General features: G+C 44.9%; 1 protein-coding gene across 10 annotated transcripts in view; it reads right to left on the bottom strand.

Moving 5' to 3' along the window:
* The window catches only part of LOC129830187 (agrin-like), a 283228-nt gene that overhangs the window by 101825 nt on the left and 161273 nt on the right, over window positions 1-20130 (bottom strand). For all 10 annotated transcript variants that reach the window (XM_055892528.1, XM_055892531.1, XM_055892530.1 and 7 more), the window contains one exon: window positions 9265-9480. In XM_055892528.1, coding sequence (XP_055748503.1) covers window positions 9265-9480 — 216 coding nt within the window. The remainder of the gene's footprint in view (window positions 1-9264; window positions 9481-20130) is intronic.

The following is a 20130-nucleotide window of genomic DNA, read 5'->3' as shown; positions in this document are numbered from 1 at the left end:
ACACGCAGCAGATAAACCTCTTAAATCTACACTCACTTCAGCCCTGTAATATAGTGCCTGTTCAACATGACAAGAACTCTAGCAGCAGTAGTTTTTGTAAGCCACTTCATTCTGTGAGCAGACAGAGGAGGGGAACAAGGAGATAGCGGTGAATACATCAATAAACCCAGTGTGGGGAAAAATGATCAGGTAAACAGGAAGCCAGAGTTCCTATAATGACGGGCCTAATAAATGCAAATAAGTGTTGATATCTGTCTCCATCTCTCTCCATTATGGCCTGGTTATTGCATGAACTGTAAACAGAGGAGGGGACAGACACGGCATACTAAGGGGATTGCGGGGAATTTGTGTATTATGAGGACTGTAGCTCTCTGTATTATGAGGCATCAAGCTTCCAGTGCTATTACAAGTTGGCGACAAGGTGGTTTTAAAAGGCGAGGGAGATGGATCAGGAGCGTTTTGGACTCCGTCTCGCCTCAAGACTACTGCATGCAGGGAGCTGGGAGTGTGGCTATCTCACAGACAGTATTAACCTGACAGAGACAGGGGGAGGAGGAGGAGTGGGGGAGCGAGGCAGAGGGGGAGATTACTGTGAGGAGGATGGGGGCAGCGGGGGGGTTGCTAGAAAGAGGAGAGGAGGATGAAATACAGAGAGAGGGAGGAACAATTGAGAGAGAGAGTCAGGAGTGAGGAAAGTATTAAGGACAAAGAGAGCGAGTCACAAAGAGGTGGAGGGGGATAATGCTTCCACATCTCACTAGCTGGAAGAGGGGAAAGAAATACATAGATAGAAAGAGGTGAGGACGGATTACCATTGTTACCCTACTGCGTCCATTATCCTATCAATTAACCATAACCCCTACGCATGGCATAGGAGATGATTATGACTACCACCTTATAATGATGGGCCTTTTACTGATTCCCGCTTTGTCTCCACGCCCACGCACACTCCCAGACAAGCCCATTCACACCCAAACCGTGCCTCAAACAAATAGAATTGTTTCCACTATTGTCACTATTGTCGTTTCCTCCCTGATATAAATGTACCAATGACTCCCATTTTATCCTTCTGTATCCAATGTTATTTTTCACATTGCGTAAGAACAACAACAAAAATCAATAGATTATTCAGGGAAGCAGAATGCATAAATACATAAGTAAAACATGTGTAAAATGAAGCTTCTGTCTGTCATTAGGAGTGTGTGTGTGTGTGTGTGTGTGTGTGTGTGTGTGTGTGTGTGTGTGTGTGTGTGTGTGTGTGTGTGTGTGTGTGTGTGTGTGTGTGTGTGTGTGTGTGTGGCTGTCTGCATGTTTGTGTGTGTGTGCGTGCGTGTGTGGCTGTGTGTGTGTGTGTGTGTGTGTGTGTGTGTGTGTGTGTGTGTGTGTGTGTGTGTGTGTGTGTGTGTGTGTGTGTGTGTGTGTGTGTGCGTGGATGTCTGCATGTGTGTGTGTGTGTGTGTGTGTGGCTGTCTGCATGTGTGTGTGTGTGTGGCTGTCTGCATGTGTGTGTGTGCGTGCCTGCGTGCGTGTGTGGCTGTCTGCATGTGTGTGTGTGTGTGTGTGTGTGTGTGTGTGTGTGTGTGGGGGGGGGGGGGGTATTAATGCGTGAGCTGGCAGTATAATCTGTTATCTCTCCAGAGCATGAAGCCCAGGTCCTCGTGAGGTGACGGGAGAAAAAGAAAGAGACGAGGAAGAGACAGGGATTTGTTTAACAAGTATCACAAGGCTCAGTACTGGAGGATAGTACTGGAGGATGAGCGGGAGAAGGAGGCAAGGGAGGCGATAGGATTCAAGACACTACCGTTATCATCTGGCGCATGAGGAGGAGAAATGAAGGCTGATTCCTTGTGTTGGTGGAGGATTGTGTGGTAGTGGGCATTTGTGTGCCTGTGTGTGTGTGTGTCAGTGTGTCTGGATGTGTTTAACTATACTTGTGGGGACCAGAAGTCCCAATAAGAATAGTAAACAAACAAAACTTTGACTAACTGGGGACATTTTGTTAACATCCCCACAAGGTCAAATGCTTTTTCAAGGGGGTTTAGGGTTAAGGTCAGAATTAGTGTGAAGGTTAGAATTTGATTTATGGTTAGGGCTAGGGTTAGGAGCTAGGGTTAGTTTTAGGGTAAGGGTTAAGAGCTAGGGTTAGGTTTAGAGTTAGGGAAAATAGGATTTTGAATGGGACTGAATTGTATAACTAACCTTGCAGGGACACACAAGACTGTGTGTGTGTGCATGTGTGCTTGTATGTCTGTGAGAGAGCCTGTTTGTTTAGCATATGAGTGTGCGTGTGTAGGGTCAATAAACCATATTTCGGGTCAATACCGAACACGAGTGAGACCCTGCAGGGGAATTAGATCTTATTTATTTCTGACGCCCTCTAACCCTCACCTCTCACTGGTGTTCATCACATCACATTTCAGAGATACAGAGAACAGAGAGAGTGAGAGAGACAGGGAGAGAGACAGAGAACAGAGAGAGGGAGAGAGACAGGGAGAGAGACAGAGAACAGAGAGAGGGAGAGATGAAGGTAGAGTGAGAAAGAGAGAAAGAAAGAGGGCATCAATAATCACCTAGAGAGAGAGAGAGAGAGAGAGAGAGAGAGAGAACGTGGATCACATCATAGCAGCTACAGTAGGGGAGCAGAGCAGAAACCTTACTGATGAGGTCAGCAGCCAGGTACACAGCCTGAATGAGGCCTCACGGAGATGACTAACACCCTATTCACTGAGGGTGATAGAGATCGAGGGGGGTGGGGGTGAGAAAGTAAGAGGGAGTTCAAAATCTATAGTATAACCTATACTATGACAGTTACTGAGCCAAGCCAACGTGTAGCAGCAGTAATGCCACAGTTTCACATTTGAGCTGCAACCTATCCACAATATGGCTGTATACCCATTTAAATGTTCTGATCTACCAAAATACCACGGGGGGGGGCATTGATTGACGGCCATTCTTCCAGACGGATATTTTTGGAGAGTGTCTCTAGCCGTCTCTAAGCCGTCTCTATGGGGAAGCTAGCTGATGAGTGAAGTTAAAGTTAGACAGAGGGACTCTAGTAGGTTGAGAAGACAGGTGAACACCATCACTGGCACCTCCATGCTGGGAGAGAGAAAACTAATTTACACCGGCTCTCACCACACTCCACCGCAGTCGCTGCCCGCTGTCGAACTCTATCGGCATGGCGATTTCGCCAGGGGGAAGCGCACGCATGCCGACAGAGTAACGAACGACCTGTTGGCTAACAGGAAGGTGGGGGGGGTTTGGGGTTGGCTAGCTTCTCCTTCGGTTCAGGGGCTTTGGAGTCTCAGGCTTCTTCCCAGCGCTTTATAAGACGGACAGGGATAAATCAGTCTTTCTACGCCCCTAACACCTTAACGACATCCTAACTAGCACTGGCCATCACAAAAGCGCAGCCGGAGTAAAACTGTCGGATTTGAATTGTAGTCCGCCCGGCAACTGGGCCTCGGAGCAAAATATCAGGGCTTAGTTGTCTGGGAACGCTTTGCTCCACACAAGGCTGTAAGAAAAAAATAACTATCCAACACACTACAGTTCCAAATAACATCCATTCAGTCGTGTTGCTGTTCGTGTTGCTTACGAAGTCTGAGATGTGTCTTCTATGGAAGACCATGGAAGAGAACATTCAGTATTGCCTCTGAGGGGATTGTATATTGTGGGGACTTTCTGCCATGTAGGAATATAGCTCCTCTTCAAGCCTTTCTTTACAGGTTGGAGAGAGAGATTTACATTGTTTTCCAATTCGGGACCAGACACAGAATGTGGTTGCCACCAGTTTGCTTGAGCCACAATACAATATCCCACTTTGCAATTGGATACCTGTCAAAGGTACCAGACAGAACCGAAGAGAAGCAAACCAACCGTTCCCTTGGTATTGAAGAATGTGGTTTTAACAGTCAATAAGAGGGAAACAACACAACACATCGATTTCCACATTAACACATTTAATACTTTATACTGACAGACAATGGATGCTGCTTCCTCGGTTGCACTAGCAAAGACAGACCACCGGGAATCCAGCAAACAGGCAAGCAGACAGACAGACAGACGGACAGAGTTCTCTTAGGGCCGACTGCCTTGGACCAACTGTGGAGTGAGATTGGGGGGGGGGGGTTGAAGGGAGCTGTGAGGTAGATACGGCCAGAGTTAGACACACGGCGTACTGAGACGGTCTTTCTTCATGGCTGGAGGGAGTGAAGTGGTGTCTGTTGGCGCTGGAGAGATAAGACAGGGAGGCCTTTCAAACAGCCAGTCAGGCATGCTGTACTGCAGTTACCCACAGAGAAAGGGACAGAGAGGGACAGGAGAAAGAGAGAGAAAAACAGAGAGGCAGAGAGAATGGTAGGAGAAATACAGTGAAGGGGGGAGCGGAAGAGGCAGGGATAAAAGGGAAGGTGACAGAAAGAGGGGAGAGGAAGAAAGAAGTACAGCGGGGGTATGAAAGAAGAGCGGGAGAGGAAGAATGAGAGTCTGAGTGTAGTCTATCAACGGAGCGTGAGGCTCCCGGGCTCCCTCTACACACACACGAAATCGATCTTCCCCATCGATCTGTGCCCACTTTCTCCCCGTCGCACCACTACCCTACTCCCCCCTAAAAAAAACTCCACGTTCCACAAGACTGGGCTCTCCGGAATGAGTTCTGAGGCACAGGCGCTCGCTGGGCCCCCCTCTCCTCCCCGCTGCAGCGCACCGCACGGGTTGGGAGGCCGAGTGTTTACCCCTCTCTCTGTGTCGACTCCAAGTTCAATATTAGGAGAGCTAACGTGGCTCTTCATGTCCTACTGAACGGTAACCCTGGTTAAGTGCCAGCTGCCTTCTGTCCTCCTCCCCACCCCTCTTTCAACTGCTTTTTTTAATCTTTCCCTAAAAAACACAGTTATCTCACGCTTCAGGGCCAATTTCAACAGATTTAAACAGAGCAGAGCAGAGCTCCCCTTTAAAAAAAAAAAAGTCTAACGGTATCAGTAGACGATAGACGCTGCACTAGTGAACTAACCCACAGAAATATGACCCCGCTCCCAAATTACCCATTTTATATGCATTTTATATAAAGCGGGAATTAATGAGTTGCTTAGGCTGGAATGTCCATAAAGGTCAGTGCCGGCTGAGTTATGTACATATTACAGTACAAAAACACACTAAACTGAGCTAGAGTACTCATGCATTAAGCGGCCATGGATTGACTCGGTATCTGGAGTGGCCAGAGGCACGATCCAGGTCGCTATCGTACATTACAAACTTGAATACCGGCTTTGCTTTAATCTGCCACTACATTAATCATTACAGATCATCCAAGCACCGTGTCCATTCAACTGGGAGGGCCACCTTGACATGTCATGGAGAAAAAGAACATTTAGTGCTTATGACGACTTTATGAATGCCCTATGAAGCTTTTATAAGGTGTGGTTTGATTCAAGTTAGAAAAAGGTTAACAAATACAATGAAATACTTATAAAAACGTATGCATTCCCATTCACTACCCGTCTCCAGCAGATCTCTCCATCACCCCAGACAACAACATCATACCAGCCAGTGTGACCTGCCTGGACCTTCTGCCCTGAATTTATTGAAGGGAGAAATAGAATCTGTCATACAGTTTTCCCTGACCCTCTGCTTCTCGTCCTCCTGTGGCAACACTCTTATAGTCTGCTCTCTCTGTTTTTAGCTCTCTCAATGCGCAATTCATTCTCCTTCAAGCTCCATTGTTTCAGCGCTACGCCTATTTTTACCGGCTGCTCACTTAATGTCGACAAATGTGTTTTGATATTCAAATATTTATTGTGATATTTGTAGCGGAACTGTCAAATGGAACAAGCTCTTTAATACTCAGAAGTACGATGTTTGTCATTTGGGAATTCTACTGCTGTCCAACATTTCTTGTTTTAGGCTTTGAATGCATCTTGAAGGGACTCTAGACAGGAGCATTAAAATAAGTAGTCACATAGCTTTGAATAGTATGATTTCTCCCCACAACTGAATAAGCTCTCATCCTTGATAGCCTCATATTCCTGTGTACTGTACATATATGCTTTGCCTATGCTAAGGCAAATGCTAAGTCTGAATTCTCACTACTAGAGATGCTCTCGAGGTTTTGATGTACATCCGGTGTATATGTGGTGTATATGTGGTGTATATGTGGTGTATATGTGGTGTATATGTGGTGTATATGTGGTGTATATGTGGTGTGTATGTGGTGTGTATGTGGTGTATATACATATAGATTGCATATGGATTACTGTTACAGTGCTATTTGGGTTGTTCATTGGATTCAATGCAACATTTCTTGATTTCTTGTTGTGTGGCACTTGTTTGACATTTTACTGTATTGTTATGAGCCGGTAACATAAACATTTCGTTGCACCTATAACATCTGCTGAACTGTGTACATGACCAATAACCTTTGATTTGATTTAAATTACCTCTCTCTCCCTCTCGTTCTCCCTTTCTCTCTCTCTCTCGCTCCCTTCCCCACCTCTCTCTCTCTCCCTTCCCTCTCTCTCCCTTCCCCACCCCTCTCTCTCTCCCTTCCCCACCTCTCTCTCTCTCCCTTCCCCACCTCTCTCTCTCTCCCTTCCCCACCTCTCTCTCTCTCCCTTCCCCACCTCTCTCCCTTCCCTCTCTCTCCCTTCCCTACCTCTCTCTCTCTCCCTTCCCTCTCTCTCGCTCCCTTCCCTCTCTCTCGCTCCCTTCCCCACCCCTCTCTCTCTCCCTTCCCTCTCTCTCCCTTCCCCACCTCTCTCTCTCCCTTCCCTCTCTCGCTCCCTTCCCTCTCTCTCTCTCTCTCTCTCGCTCTCTCTCTCTCCCTTCCCTCTCTCTCTCCCCCCTCTCTCTCTCTCCCTCCTCTCTCTCTCCCTTCTCTCTCTCTCTCTCCCTTCCCTCTCTCTCTCTCCCTTCCCTCTCTCTCTTTCCCTTCCCCCTCTCTCTCTCCCTTCCATCTATCTCACTCTCTCTCTCTCCCTACCCTCTCTCTCTCTCTCTCTCTCCCTTCCCTTTCTCTCTCTCGCTCTTTCTCCCCCCCCCCCCCCCCCCACTATCTGGCAAGCCCTGTAGTCAAACAGGCCGTGCTATTAGCCAGCCCCAGTCGGCACAGCAATCAGCCAATGGATTAGCATTGTAACGATGGCACATGAGAAAAAACCTTGACAGGAAGCCCATTGTAGTGTATTGTGTTCTGCTGGCTTTCAGCCCTGCGAACCCCTCCCGGAGTGGCTGGGGCTGCTATGCTAATGAGTGATGAGGATGAGACATATGCTTCAATGGAGACTGCTGTTATTATACGTTGTCTCGGGACCATGGGATACAGACAGGGCATGCCTCGAGGTGTTTGGTCGTCAGGCGCCTGGTACCGTGCCTTCAGAAAGTATTCATACCCCTTGACTTTTTTCACATGTTGTGCTGTTACAGCCTGAATTTAAAATGGATTAAATTGAGATTTTGTGTCACTGGCCTTTACTTAATACTCCATACCGTCAAAGTGGAATTACGTTTTTAGAAAATGGTACTAATTAATAAAAAATGAAAAGCTAAATAAGTTCAGGAGTAAACATTTGCTTAACAAGTCACATAATAAGTTGCATGGACTCACCATGTGCAATAAGTGTTTTACATGATTTTTGAATGACTACGTCATCTCTGTACCCCACACATACAATTATCTGTAAGGTCCTTCAATCGAGCAGTGAATTTTAAACACAGATTTAATCACAAAGACCAGGGAGGTTTTCCAATTCCTCGCAAAGAAGGGGACCGATTGGTAGATGGGTAAAAAAAATTAAAAGCAGACATTGAATATCCTTTTGAGCATGGTGAAGTTATTAATTACACTTTGGATGGTGTATCAATACACCCAGTCACTACAAAGATACAGGTGTCCTTCCTAACTCAGTTGCCGGAGAGGAAGGAAACCGCTCAGGGATTTCACCATGAGGCCAATGGTGACAACAGTTACAGAGTTTAATGGCTGTGATAGGAGAAAACTGAGGATGGATCAACAACACTGTAGTTACTCCACAAATCTAACCTCAATGACAGAGTGAAAAGAAGGAAACCTGTACAGAATACAAAATACAAATATTCCAAAACGTGCATCCTGTTTGCAATAAGGCACTAAAGTAAAAAATAAATGTACTCTATGTCCTGAATACAAAGCATTATCTTTGGGGCAAATCCAACACATCACTGAGTACCACTCTTCATATAGTGGTGGATGCATCAGGTTATGGGTATGCTTGTCATTGGCAAGGCCTAAGGAGTTTTTTAAAATAAAAATAAATGGCGCTAAGCACCGGCAAAATCCTTGAGGAAAACCTGGTTCAGTCTGCTTTCCAACAGACACTGGGAGACAAATTCACCTTTAAGGAGGACAATAACCTAAAACTCAAGGCCAAATATACACTGGAGTTGCTTACCAAGACGACCGAGTAACAGTTTTGACTTAAATCGGCATGAAAATCTATGGCAAGTCTTCAAATTGGCTCTCTAGCAATGATAAACAACCAAATTGATAGAACTTACTATTTTTTAAAGAATAATGTGCAAATATTGTACAATCCAGGTGTGCAAAGCTCTTAGAAACTTACCCAGAAAGACTCACCGCTGTAATCGCTGCCAAAGTGATTCTAGCATGTATTGACTCAGGGCTGTGAATACTTATGTAAATTAGATATTTCTGTATTTAATTTTCTATACATTTGCAAAAATGTCTAAATGCATGTTTTCACTTTGTCATTATGGAATATTGTTTGAAGATGGGTGAACCCATGTTGAGTTCAGATTTTTGTGGCCCCCACACCTATCAAAGTAGCCCATCCCTGATCTACGCTCTGTGAGGATAATGAAGTAACGGCTCGCATTTCCCTCGCGGAGGTACAGAACATACTGTGTTGAATTGTACTGTATTGTAGTGTACTGCTAAAAGGACTCATTCTGAATGGATGAAAGAGCACAAAGGATCGCAGTGGTCTGAATAGTAGAGTCATGCTAGCTGAGTCACTATACATCAGGGTACAGTAGTAGTCCACAACACTGACTGCAACAGACTGAATAGTAGCGTATTGCTAGCTGGACTCTCCATAGATAATGAACAAGGTACAGTAGTAGTCCACAACACTGACTGTAACAGACTGAATAGTAGCTAGCGTGACTTTAGCTGATCTCACCATACTGTAAATACAATACTTTGTGTTAGCACACAACACCGACAAACTACAATAGCTAGATAGCGTGATGCTAGCTATCTGGACTCACCACAGGGTCCCTTGCGCAGCACCTTGATGCGGCGCTGCGTGTTGCACTGGGCCTTCTCCAGCTCGCACTCGTTGGAGTAGGTGGAGGAGTCTGAGCCGCACACGGGCGCCACAACCGACGGACAAACCATCTTCTTGCATACGCACTCCGCCTTAGAGGGGTCAGCCGCTTCACGCTCACACACCGCCCCGAAGCCGCACAGCATACCTCTGCAACCTGCCCAGAGAGAGGTTGGAAACACTGTTACATTTGATCATTTTATTAAAAACATTTGACATTTCATAAAAAACGTGCAAAGCAGTGTGGCATTTAGAAGGGAGGAAATGCCCAACAGGAGGACCCTTTGAAAACACTTATAAGTGACGTTACAGAAAGTTAAAGGGCCTTAGCTAACAGTTCACACTTGAGAAACACTATATTTCCATGGGTTACACAACTTTGTTAATATTCCCCATACACGAGAACATACCATATCCACCATGTACCTTTAGCTTCATTGACTCCTGTAATATACACTGTATATACAAAAGTATGTGGACACCCCTTCAAATGAATGGATTTGGCTATTTCAGCCACACCCGTTGCTGACAGGTGTATAGAATAGGGGCAATACAGCAATGCAATCTCCATAGACAAACAATGGCAGTAGAATAGCCTTTCTCAACGTGGCACCGTCATAGGATGCCTGCTTTACAACAAGTAATTTTGTCAAATTTCTGTCATGCTAGAGCTGCCGCTGTCAACTGTAAGTGCTGTTATTGTGAAGTGGAAACGTCTGTGGTAGGCTACACAAGTGGTAGGCCACACAAGCTCACAGAATGGGGCCGGCAAGTGCTTAAGCGCGTAGCGTGGAAAGAAAAGTCTGTCCTCGGTTACAACACTCACCACCGAGTCCAAACTGCCTCTGGAAGCAACGTTAGCACAATAACTGTTCGTCGGGAGATTCATGAAATGGGTTTCCATAGGTTTTTTGGATCCCAGGAGAACGCCCCGGTGCATAGTGCCAACTGTAAAGTTTGGTGGAGGAGGAATAATGGTCTGGGGCTGTTTTTCATGGTTCAAGCTAGGCCCCTTAGTTCCAAGGGAGGGAAATCTTAACACTAAAGCATACAATGACATTCTAGACGATTCTGTGCTTCCAACTTTGTGGCAACAGTTTGGGGAAGGCCTTTTCCTGTTTCAGCATGACAATGGCCCTGTGCACAAAGCGTACAGACAGAAATGGTTTGTTGAGATCGGTGTGGAAGAACTTGACTGGCCTGCACAGAGCCCTGACCTCAACCCCATCGAACACCTTTGGGTTTAATTGGAACACCGATTGTGAGCCAGGCCTAATCGCCCGACATCAGTGCCCGACCTCACTTCCACTCCTGTGGCTGATTGGAAGCAAGTCCCCACAGCAATGTTCCAACATCTAGTGGAAAGCCTTCCCAGAAGAGTGGAGGCTGTTGTATCAGCAAAGGGGGGACAAACTCCATATTAATGCCCATGATTTTGGAATAAGATGTTTGACGAGCAGGTGTCCACATACTTTTGGTCATGTAGTGTAGATGTCAGCTTGGGACCTTAAACATAAATTTATCTGGCCAGTGGCCACACATCCATAGTACTACATTACAGCTGCCTAAAACAGATGGCAACTCTCACAGGTAGTGGATTTGAATAGAAATCAATGAGACTGAGGACCAAGCGTACTCCTAGCTAAGCCTTGGTCTGGAAAGTATGATTGGTCTGGAGCGTCTGATGCCCAATGTCAGCACGGCCTCTCTGGCTGCCCCCCCACCTCCTCTCCAGTCCCCCCTTCCACCGATCGCCCCCAGCTATGTCTTATCGCTGGTTCCCAGGCAAGGGCTAAACGCGAGGGGGCATGTCCACTCGGACTAGCCCGGCAGCTGTCTGGCTTCCTCTCACTCGCTCCTGAACACGCACACACAGGCGCACACACGTACACTACACACACACATACATACACACCACTATTATGTGTGTGTGAAAGGAGAGGGAGGCTGCTGATACAGCATCTGCTTTGGCTGCCAGCTCTCTTTCTCTTAAAGTCTATGTCTACCACGCTCTTTCCGAGCGAAACAGTTCAGTAGAGTTTGTGCATATATTATGACCACAGTTCGGGTAAGCAACATTTGTTCTGAAGGCAAACCAAAGTTCGGAGCCGAAGTCTTCGCCCCTCTGTAGGTGATTGGTCAACAGTAGGGATTTTTCAATAAAGTCTTTGTTGTCATTCGACGAGAGACGATTCGTTTTCATGTCAAATTTTTCATAGAAAAATACTGAACCAAACATCTTAGTTAGATGTAAAATTACGCAATTAAGAACTCTTCAGCAAAAAGGTCAAAATGAATGACAGATTTCTTGAGTTATCTACTTTGAGGAAGTGTATACTGGCTATGGCATCTCAAAATGGACAAACAGTATTATTGCCACTTTGTTCTCGTTTTTCAAGCGAAGGTCTTTTAAGGGAGTATGGGAGAACACTCGTTCGATTTGGCTAGCTGAGTTTAGCTGGGCGCCAGCCAAACTGAAGCCTGCTGACGCCTTTACAGCGAGACAGGACAGGTGAGGCCTTCAGTTCCCAGTGGGAGACCACCTGAAGAGCTGGAGCCTGACAGATACCTGAGCTAGTCTCTTTTCTTTGGTTGAAGGGGGGGGAAAGAGAGGGAGAGAGCGAGATAGAGAGAGAGTGTGTGTGTGTGTGTGGTGTTTTCAACATAGGGCCAGTCACCTGACAGGTGAGAGACAAGATATTAAGAGATGAGAGATGAGTTGAAATCCAATCTAGCTATGTATGACATGTAAGGACTTGTATTAACATGTTGACTGAGGCGACAAGTAGAGAAAGGCAGGTAGAGTCAAAATGCCAAGGGCTACTCTATAACGTTAGTCAGTGAACCACAGACATATCTGCTGCCATGGGCTAGCAATCTGAGCTCAAAAAGACATTTCAAGTGAGGTAAGGAACTTAACACTTTACACTCATCAGAATTGGCCTATATAGGGCTAAATTGAAATGTTTCTAACAGAAGAAATTTGAAATGCATAACCATGGTAGCAATTGAAAGGGAACAGTTTGGAGATAGTGGTAACATTATTAGACCAAAGGTGAGGACACAACAGTTCACCTGACACAAGACTGAACTGTTGATTTGTGCATTTTACATTACTTTGTGTCGCATTTGTTGAAAACTAAATCTGAAAATACTCCGGATACATTCAGTAACATAAGAATATTCCCGGAAATGTGGGGTAGGTGCAACATAAGACAAACAAATGAAATGACTTTGAGTGTGAGGACTAACGTAAAGAGTGTGCTGAGAGTCGAGAAGCAAGTTCAGGGTGTGTTTTAATAAATAAAACAATGAACACAAACACCGCACCGACATGAAAACAGAGTCAATAACACCTCAGGAAAGGATCAAGGGGAGGGACAGATACAGGGAAGATAATCAAGGAGGTGATGGAGTTCAGGTGTCATGCTGCTCGAGACGATGGTGACAGGTGTGTGGGATAATCAGCAGCCTGATGACCTAGAGGCCGGAGAGGGAGTATACGTGACAACTAAAGAAGAGTCTTCAACTATAAGGTACTTTCTTTTTACTCTCCTAGCTGTGCCGTTGAGGAACTAGACCAAGCACACTTGTAGTTTCGTGTGGAACACAACCCTGCATCCCCACCATCACACAATTACGGTTGTTGTTTACACAATCCAAAATCGGTCCATTATAACTCAAAATCTGCGTCAGGTGGGCATGATTTGAAAGCTTGTTCTATTACCAACATGAGTATACAATACAATCTAACAATGTTAGGCTTTCAGAAGGCAATTCAGAGAAACAGATTGTCATTTTGGAGAGAAGTCGTATGCATTCAGGCAGAGTGCCAAGTTGAATTTTCTTCACAATAGACAAACATAGGCTCATTCTGTCCAGAACAACCCACGGTATGACCATGTCATCTTGTAACTGTTCATCAAACATAGTGATCGTAACACGTTGACACTGCTTTATGATTTTTTTGTGGGGGGCGGGAATGTGAAGTGCACATTGGGGCTCCCGAGTGGCGCAGTGGTCTAAGACACTATCTCAGTGCAAGAGGTGTCACTGCAGTAACTGGTTCAAATCCAGGCTGCATCACATCCGGCCGTGATTGGGAGTCCCATAGGGCTGCGCACAATTGGCCCAGTGTTGTCCGGGGTAGGCCGTCATTGTAAATAAGAATTTGTTCTTAACTGACTTACCTAGTTAAATAAAGGTTAACATTAGGATTCACAGATGTTTGGCTTGCTTGTATGACATCAAAGCGCTATTTATCATAATCCTCAACGTCTCTTCATTCAAAATACACAGTCCTACTAATTTACGTTTTCCCTCAAGTTGCCTAATTAGCGGAAGAGATGGGGGCAACGTCTTGTCGCACGAGGTGCTCAAGTTCAGAAACCCAAAAGGAGCTGTGTAGCGGAGACCCCGAGCTCTGACATCATGTAAAGCTTTTTACTGTACAGCCACTGCATTCAAATGTAGGCGCTTACCCGTGCCCAAATCTGCCATTTTCAACCCGGGTACGAGTGTAAAGGGTTAAGAAAAAGGACCATGGCTGTGGACGGCCGAATGACACCTCACACACCAAGAGAGACGTTTCTCTCACCTGTCACATGCTAGCAACTCCAGTTCTTCATAACCCATCTACGCTAAGAGCTGTAAATGGCCGCACACGCTAGGGAAGTGTAGAGCATTTATCTGAACAGAATGCAAGCCAATCTGCTTTCAGTGCTGAATAAATAGACTAGCAGTTAGCGTGACCTTTTCCTGCACCTTTGTCCTTGTACAAACAGTACACGTTTTCTGTATCTTCTGTTCTTTGAAAAAAAGGGACAAGGTAAACGTTTAGACATGAACCCAGCTGTAAACTGACCCACAAGGACAGGGGATTATAATATATAGACGGTACAATAACAGGCTGGCCATGCACATCGCAGTACTGGCCACTTGTGTGGAATCTGTATTCAGTGGGTTTTCTATCGGGTGGAGGGAAGAGTGTGAGTGTGCGCTTGTGTTTGCATGTGCTTGTGTAAGGTAATCTTTCTTCCCCAAGAGCTAAAAGCTTAATTTACATGCGGGTGGGTCTCTTTCTACCCTCTGGAGGAAATCCCATTTGAGAGAAGGAGCATGTCCAGTTTGTGGCTGACATGGAAGGTAATGCCTTGTCCAGGTAATGCTCACAGTGTATTTAGAGAGGTCATCCATAATACATGATTTCATGCTCTCGCTGGTGGGAAAGGGATGTGTGGACTGATGGGGATGCGGGTAAGCTAGGGATAGCTGCTCTCACAGAAATGACAAGATAGACACTATTATTATCAGGGGTGTCAAACTCATTCCAAGGAGGGCCGAGTGTCTGCTTGTTTTTGTTTTTTCCCTTTCAATTAAGACCTAGAAAACCAGGTGAGGGGAGATCCGTACTAATTTGTGACTTTAATTCATTAATCAAGTACAAGGGCGGAGCGAAAACCCGCAGACACTCCGGCCCTCCGTGGAATGAGTTTGACAGATGTTAGATGATGCTAGACAGTATTGTATAGTTAAAATTGTATAACTTCCACTGTGTGCAACATTAATGATGTGTCTTTATATTCTGGGACCGTAACAGTAGAACTGTGTGATGTCTGGTGAATTGTTTGCCTATCTGAAAATCAATACACATAATAATGGGGTGAGTATGAAGATTTTAAACCAGAGATCTGTATATATTGACAAGATGCTCTTGTATCCTCCCTAACAGTGGGAGTCGTTGTCCCAAAGGCTGGAAGGCAGGCGACAAGCTTAGGTCCAAAATAAACCCATATAAACGCATTGGAATTATTTTGGACAGATTTTGGCGAGCGTGAAACCTCTCACTTCACCTTTCCTCTCTGCTTAAGCGCTTCAAGACTGACTTGACAAATACAAAATGGCCGATTTGGTAGACATCACACGGTTTCTATTCCATAAGTTCGGTGTTTGGTCAAGAGGATCAGGAGGAAGGAGATGAATAAATACGTGAGAGGGTTATCCCTGAACTTTATACGGGTGCCAAGAATAGCGATGGACTTTTCCTGCAAGATTAAAAAAACAAATGTCTCATTATTAAATAACTATTCTGGTTTGGCCCATATTGGATTGAAGCGCAGAGCGTAAGAGGCATATTGGAGTGCAGACCTGAGTTCAAATACTATTTTAGTTTGCCTTATGAAACCAGAAAGTCTAAAAAATGCAAGCCAGGGAGTGCATGAGTTAACTATCTCCAGGTGTTGTGTGGCTGTTTCCCTGTGTCACTGTGCCAAAAGGCTATCGGAACACAGGGAAACGTTGCCATGGAGACTGTCATCCACTTAATGGGCGCGAGGCAGTCGTCACATCTGGTTTCAAAATGGAAACTCCAGACCCATTCACAGGTGACTATTCACACACTCCAGAGCGGCGACTGCACAAATCTTGATAAGTTAAGAAAAGCTGTTTTTCCTTCAATCATTCTGTCGGTGAATGCGTGAGCCCCGGATGCACTTGCTCCTCGATTCCCTTTTGGGTTAGAATAATCTCATTTTGAACATTTAATTTTGTTGAGAAACACTAAGATTACGCACTAAATTTGCTCCAGCCCTAGATGTTCTGTCTCTGGCTGAATGCGATGCACTCAGAGGTAGGCAATTGATTCATAGTATGGCAAACTTGAGCGTCAGCCTGCCGCTCCATCGATAACGCCATTTACAGCAACGTGCCAGAAGGACCGGGAGAGTTGCACTATGTCACTTCGAATAAATACTGTCTAGTTGCGCTCGCTGCCTGTAAAATACATCTGCTTAAAACTTCCATTGATCTTCTACTTACAGGCTCCCAGGAGACTGATGGAGTCAATTATTGATTGCGCAGCAATCATAGAAAGAACAGCGAGTAGGTAAACATCTGCTCACAAAGAAAAAAAACACTGTCACTGTTCAATGTGGGAAAATCGCTTTTTTAACAGAGCAGTGGGGGGTAGAAGAAGAGACAGATTTTCATACTTTACAAACAACTTTTTCTTTCTTGTGTTACTTTCTACGAGGTCATCCCAACGAACGAAATTAAGGTATAGAGGAAAACCAAACACAAAGCGAGTGTGAGGTATTTCACCTTCATTCCCCTTCTGGTCTAAGATAGTGTGTGTGTGTGTACATGTGGAATGTGTGTGTAGGCTTGTATTTTCTCATTTCCACGTATAAAAGGGCAATCAATTCCCCTCCTGCTCATTGAGCTTCCTGGGCTGAGCCGGGGTTGCTGACCCGGCTTACACCCTCATCAATTTATTATTTACCGCACACACACACACACACACACACATCGGCTCAACTAAACAACAAACATTCCCACACTGTTTTCCAGACACAGACAGAAAAAGAGAGGGATGGGAGATGTAGTGAGAGGAAGAGGATGGCGAGAGAGGTGGTAATGAGGGAGAGGGAATGAGACAGAATGTGCAAGAGCAGATGAGCAGAGTTGAGAGAGATAAATAGAGAGAGCAAGAGTGATTGAAGCAAGAATGATTGAAGGAAAGGAAAGAGGTGGAAGACGAGAGAGAGCTTAAAGAGAGGGAAGGCGAGTGAGAAAGGTTAGAGAGAGGGAAGGAGACAGAGGTTAGGGAGAAGAAAGGATAGAGAGAGGGAGGGGGAGAGGGAAGGAGAGGGAGAAAAGATGGAGAGCAAAGAATCAGAGGAAATAAAATAGTACTAAATAGGAGAAAAAATGTAAATGTACTTTGGTCCTGAACAGAAACATACCCCTGCCTTGTTTTCTCTCCGTGTTTCCAACAGTCTATTCCTTGGGTTCCCAAACTTATTTGGCCCACGACCCCATTTTGACATCTGAACATTCTCGTGACCCCAACCATATGAACAAAAATTATATAATTGACCCCAACCATATGAACAAAAATTATATAATTAACAGCCAATGTTTACTTTTTAAATTGTGACTATGGCAGTCAATTGCAAAACATTCTAACAGTATTTCTGATTGTATTCTCAACTCACCATCATATACTGTTAATGTGGGGATATGACAGTCAATTTCAAATTAGTCTGACAATTTACCTTATCTCCCTAACACTAATGAGATGGGTGTGCTTGATGCATGTCGCGTCGGAGATTCTCAAAGTCAGGGGGCGTGGTCGACAGAGCACACCTCATCTCTCCTATCACATCCAACCTGGATCGATGTTTGTTTTTAATACAGACGAGCGCACTGAATCAGCGTACCATCAGTTTTAAATCTCGGACGTTATAGTAACCCGTAAATGTGTTGTCTGCAGTATTCAGTCACATGACAGCTCGATAAGCTTTTTGATTTCACTTACCGGCATGTCAACTGAGCCAGGATCACAGTCAAACGGATCATTTCGCTGAGTCGGTCACTCATCTGTAGATTTGTTTTGTATTTCCCCTGCATGCTTGCGTTCAGTTCGTTCAGTTTCCCAAATATGTCTGTTACAAAGACAAGGAGACACCTTTCCTTTTCATTACACAGAGAGTCAACGGTCTGTTTTTTACATCCATTGCGAATGACAATAGTTCCTCTCTCAATTCGAAAACTATTTCCAACACTCCACTTCCATAACCACCAAGCCTTGATGTGAAATAGAACACTGTCATGCTCTGATTCCATATCTCCACATAGATTTGCGAACAAGCTTGAGCGAAGTAGTTTACAATCAAAGTTACCTTCTGCGTATCTCTGAGTTCTGTCCTCAACTCTTTTGCTGCCAGTTGCTCTCGGTGTATCCATTATCGCTCAGTGGATGTATCATACAATGCGTCCATATGGCAGAAGGAGACACATTCACAACTAGAGTGCAGAGGCCTGCCCGCCGTCCTGTGATAGATGGAGCAGAGCCCCATCTGTGCAAAAGCCCACCATTTGATCCCATGAAATATGCTTTTCGTCAATATAGCCACGCAGCACACTGTACATCCCTGGGAATTGTGAGACAGAAAAGGCCTGTCTTTGTGAATAGCATCCCCCGACATGTAGAAAACAAAAGTCAATGCATGGGCATCTCGGCCCTCACAGCTGACGTCCATTTGGAGAGCATGAGCTGGGGAGGTTTTGAGTCGTTCAGTCAGTTTCCTCTTGAGTGCTAGCATCAATTCTTAGTTTCACAGTGTTATCTGACAAAGACATTGATGTGAGTTTCTGTGCCTCTGCCTCCCCCACACTGTTTTCACCATATCAAGTGTGGCAGGTAATATCAAAGTCTCTGCAATAGTGTGTGGTTTCGCCTAGTGGTTAGAGTGTTGGGCCAGTAACAGAAAGGTTGCTGGATCTAATCCCTGTGCTGACAAGGTACAAATCTGTCGTTCTGCCCCTGAGCAAGGCAGTTAACCCACTGTTCCCCTAAACAAGGCAGTTAACCCACTGTTCCCCTAAACAAGGCAGTTAAACCACTGTTCCCCTGAGCAAGGCAGTTAACCCACTGTTCCCCTGAACAAGGCAGTTAAACCACTGTTCCCCTGAGCAAGGCAGTTAACCCACTGTTCCCCTGAACAAGGCAGTTAAACCACTGTTCCCCTGAGCAAGGCAGTTAACCCACTGTTCCCCTGAACAAGGCAGTTAACCCACTGTTCCCCTGAGCAAGGCAGTTAACCCACTGTTCCCCTGAGCAAGGCAGTTAACCCACTGTTCCCCTGAGCAAGGCAGTTAACCCACTGTTCCCCTGAACAAGGCAGTTAACCCACTGTTCCCCTGAACAAGGCAGTTAACCCACTGTTCCCCCGGCGCCGAAGACGTAGATGTCGATTAAGGCAGCCCTCCGCACTTCTCTGATTCAGAGGGGTTGGGTTAAATGCGGAAGACACATTTCAGGTGATGCCATTCAGTTGTACAACTGACCCCTTTCCTCTTTCATAGAGTAGTGGGTTTAGCCATTCATCGCAGGTATGATTCAAGTGCAACGGTCAAGTGCAGCCCTTTCCCACAAGGGTGTTCCTTGGTTGAATTTAAACTTTTAGATTGGAATCATTTTCATTTAGGTTTTTAAGGTTCACCACATTACAATAATTTTGAGAGACAAAGACAATATTGTAATAATAAAAAAATATATATATCGGTATGACGTTAGTTGACCGTATTTTATGTTTTTAAATAATACAAGTTCTAAATATGCTTCATAAGTAGTGCATGATCCTAGGGTGACAGCATACATTCTAGGTGGTTTTAATGGGTCTTTTTTCAAAGAAATGTATACTGTTCAATTCAACTTCAACTAAAATAATTTCCCGCATTTCCATACGTTCCTGCATTTCCTGCACTCATTTCAACACTGCCACGTAAAGCTATACGATATGGGCAAAAAAAACGAAGCCTTATTTTTAACCAAATGTTGCAATTGCGATCAAAACACTTGGGTGAACTGTTGGAGTCATGGAAATAGAATATAAATAATAGTGGGCATTTTGAATACAGTGTTGTTTGACATGATAACAAATGAAAATGCCAGGGAGGAGTTATTGTGACAGGGTAGGAACCAAAGTGATGGTCAGTGTTTCCTAGGGGACCCTATAAGCTTTGGCTACATAACATTTTTCTTCATGTATACAACATATTCATGCTTCGCTTATTTCTTTTTTTAGATTTAGAAGACACTGTTGCACAAACCAAATGCTTATTTAGGCCTACACCAGCACTTGTATCATGCTGTATTAGCTAGCTACATTTGCTCTGACTCAATACATTTATTAGCTAGCTAGCCAGCAAACTAATGATTAGCATTAGCGGCTAACACGATTTCGCAAAAACTTGCTAAGAAAAGTAAACTAGCTGTTTGCAGATGCAAGAAACACAAACGAAT

The sequence above is a fragment of the Salvelinus fontinalis genome, chromosome 31 (genome assembly GCF_029448725.1).
Source record: "Salvelinus fontinalis isolate EN_2023a chromosome 31, ASM2944872v1, whole genome shotgun sequence".
Taxonomy (NCBI): domain Eukaryota; kingdom Metazoa; phylum Chordata; class Actinopteri; order Salmoniformes; family Salmonidae; genus Salvelinus; species Salvelinus fontinalis.
Note: the sequence above shows the minus strand (reverse complement) of the source record. Positions and strands in the feature narration are given on the sequence as shown.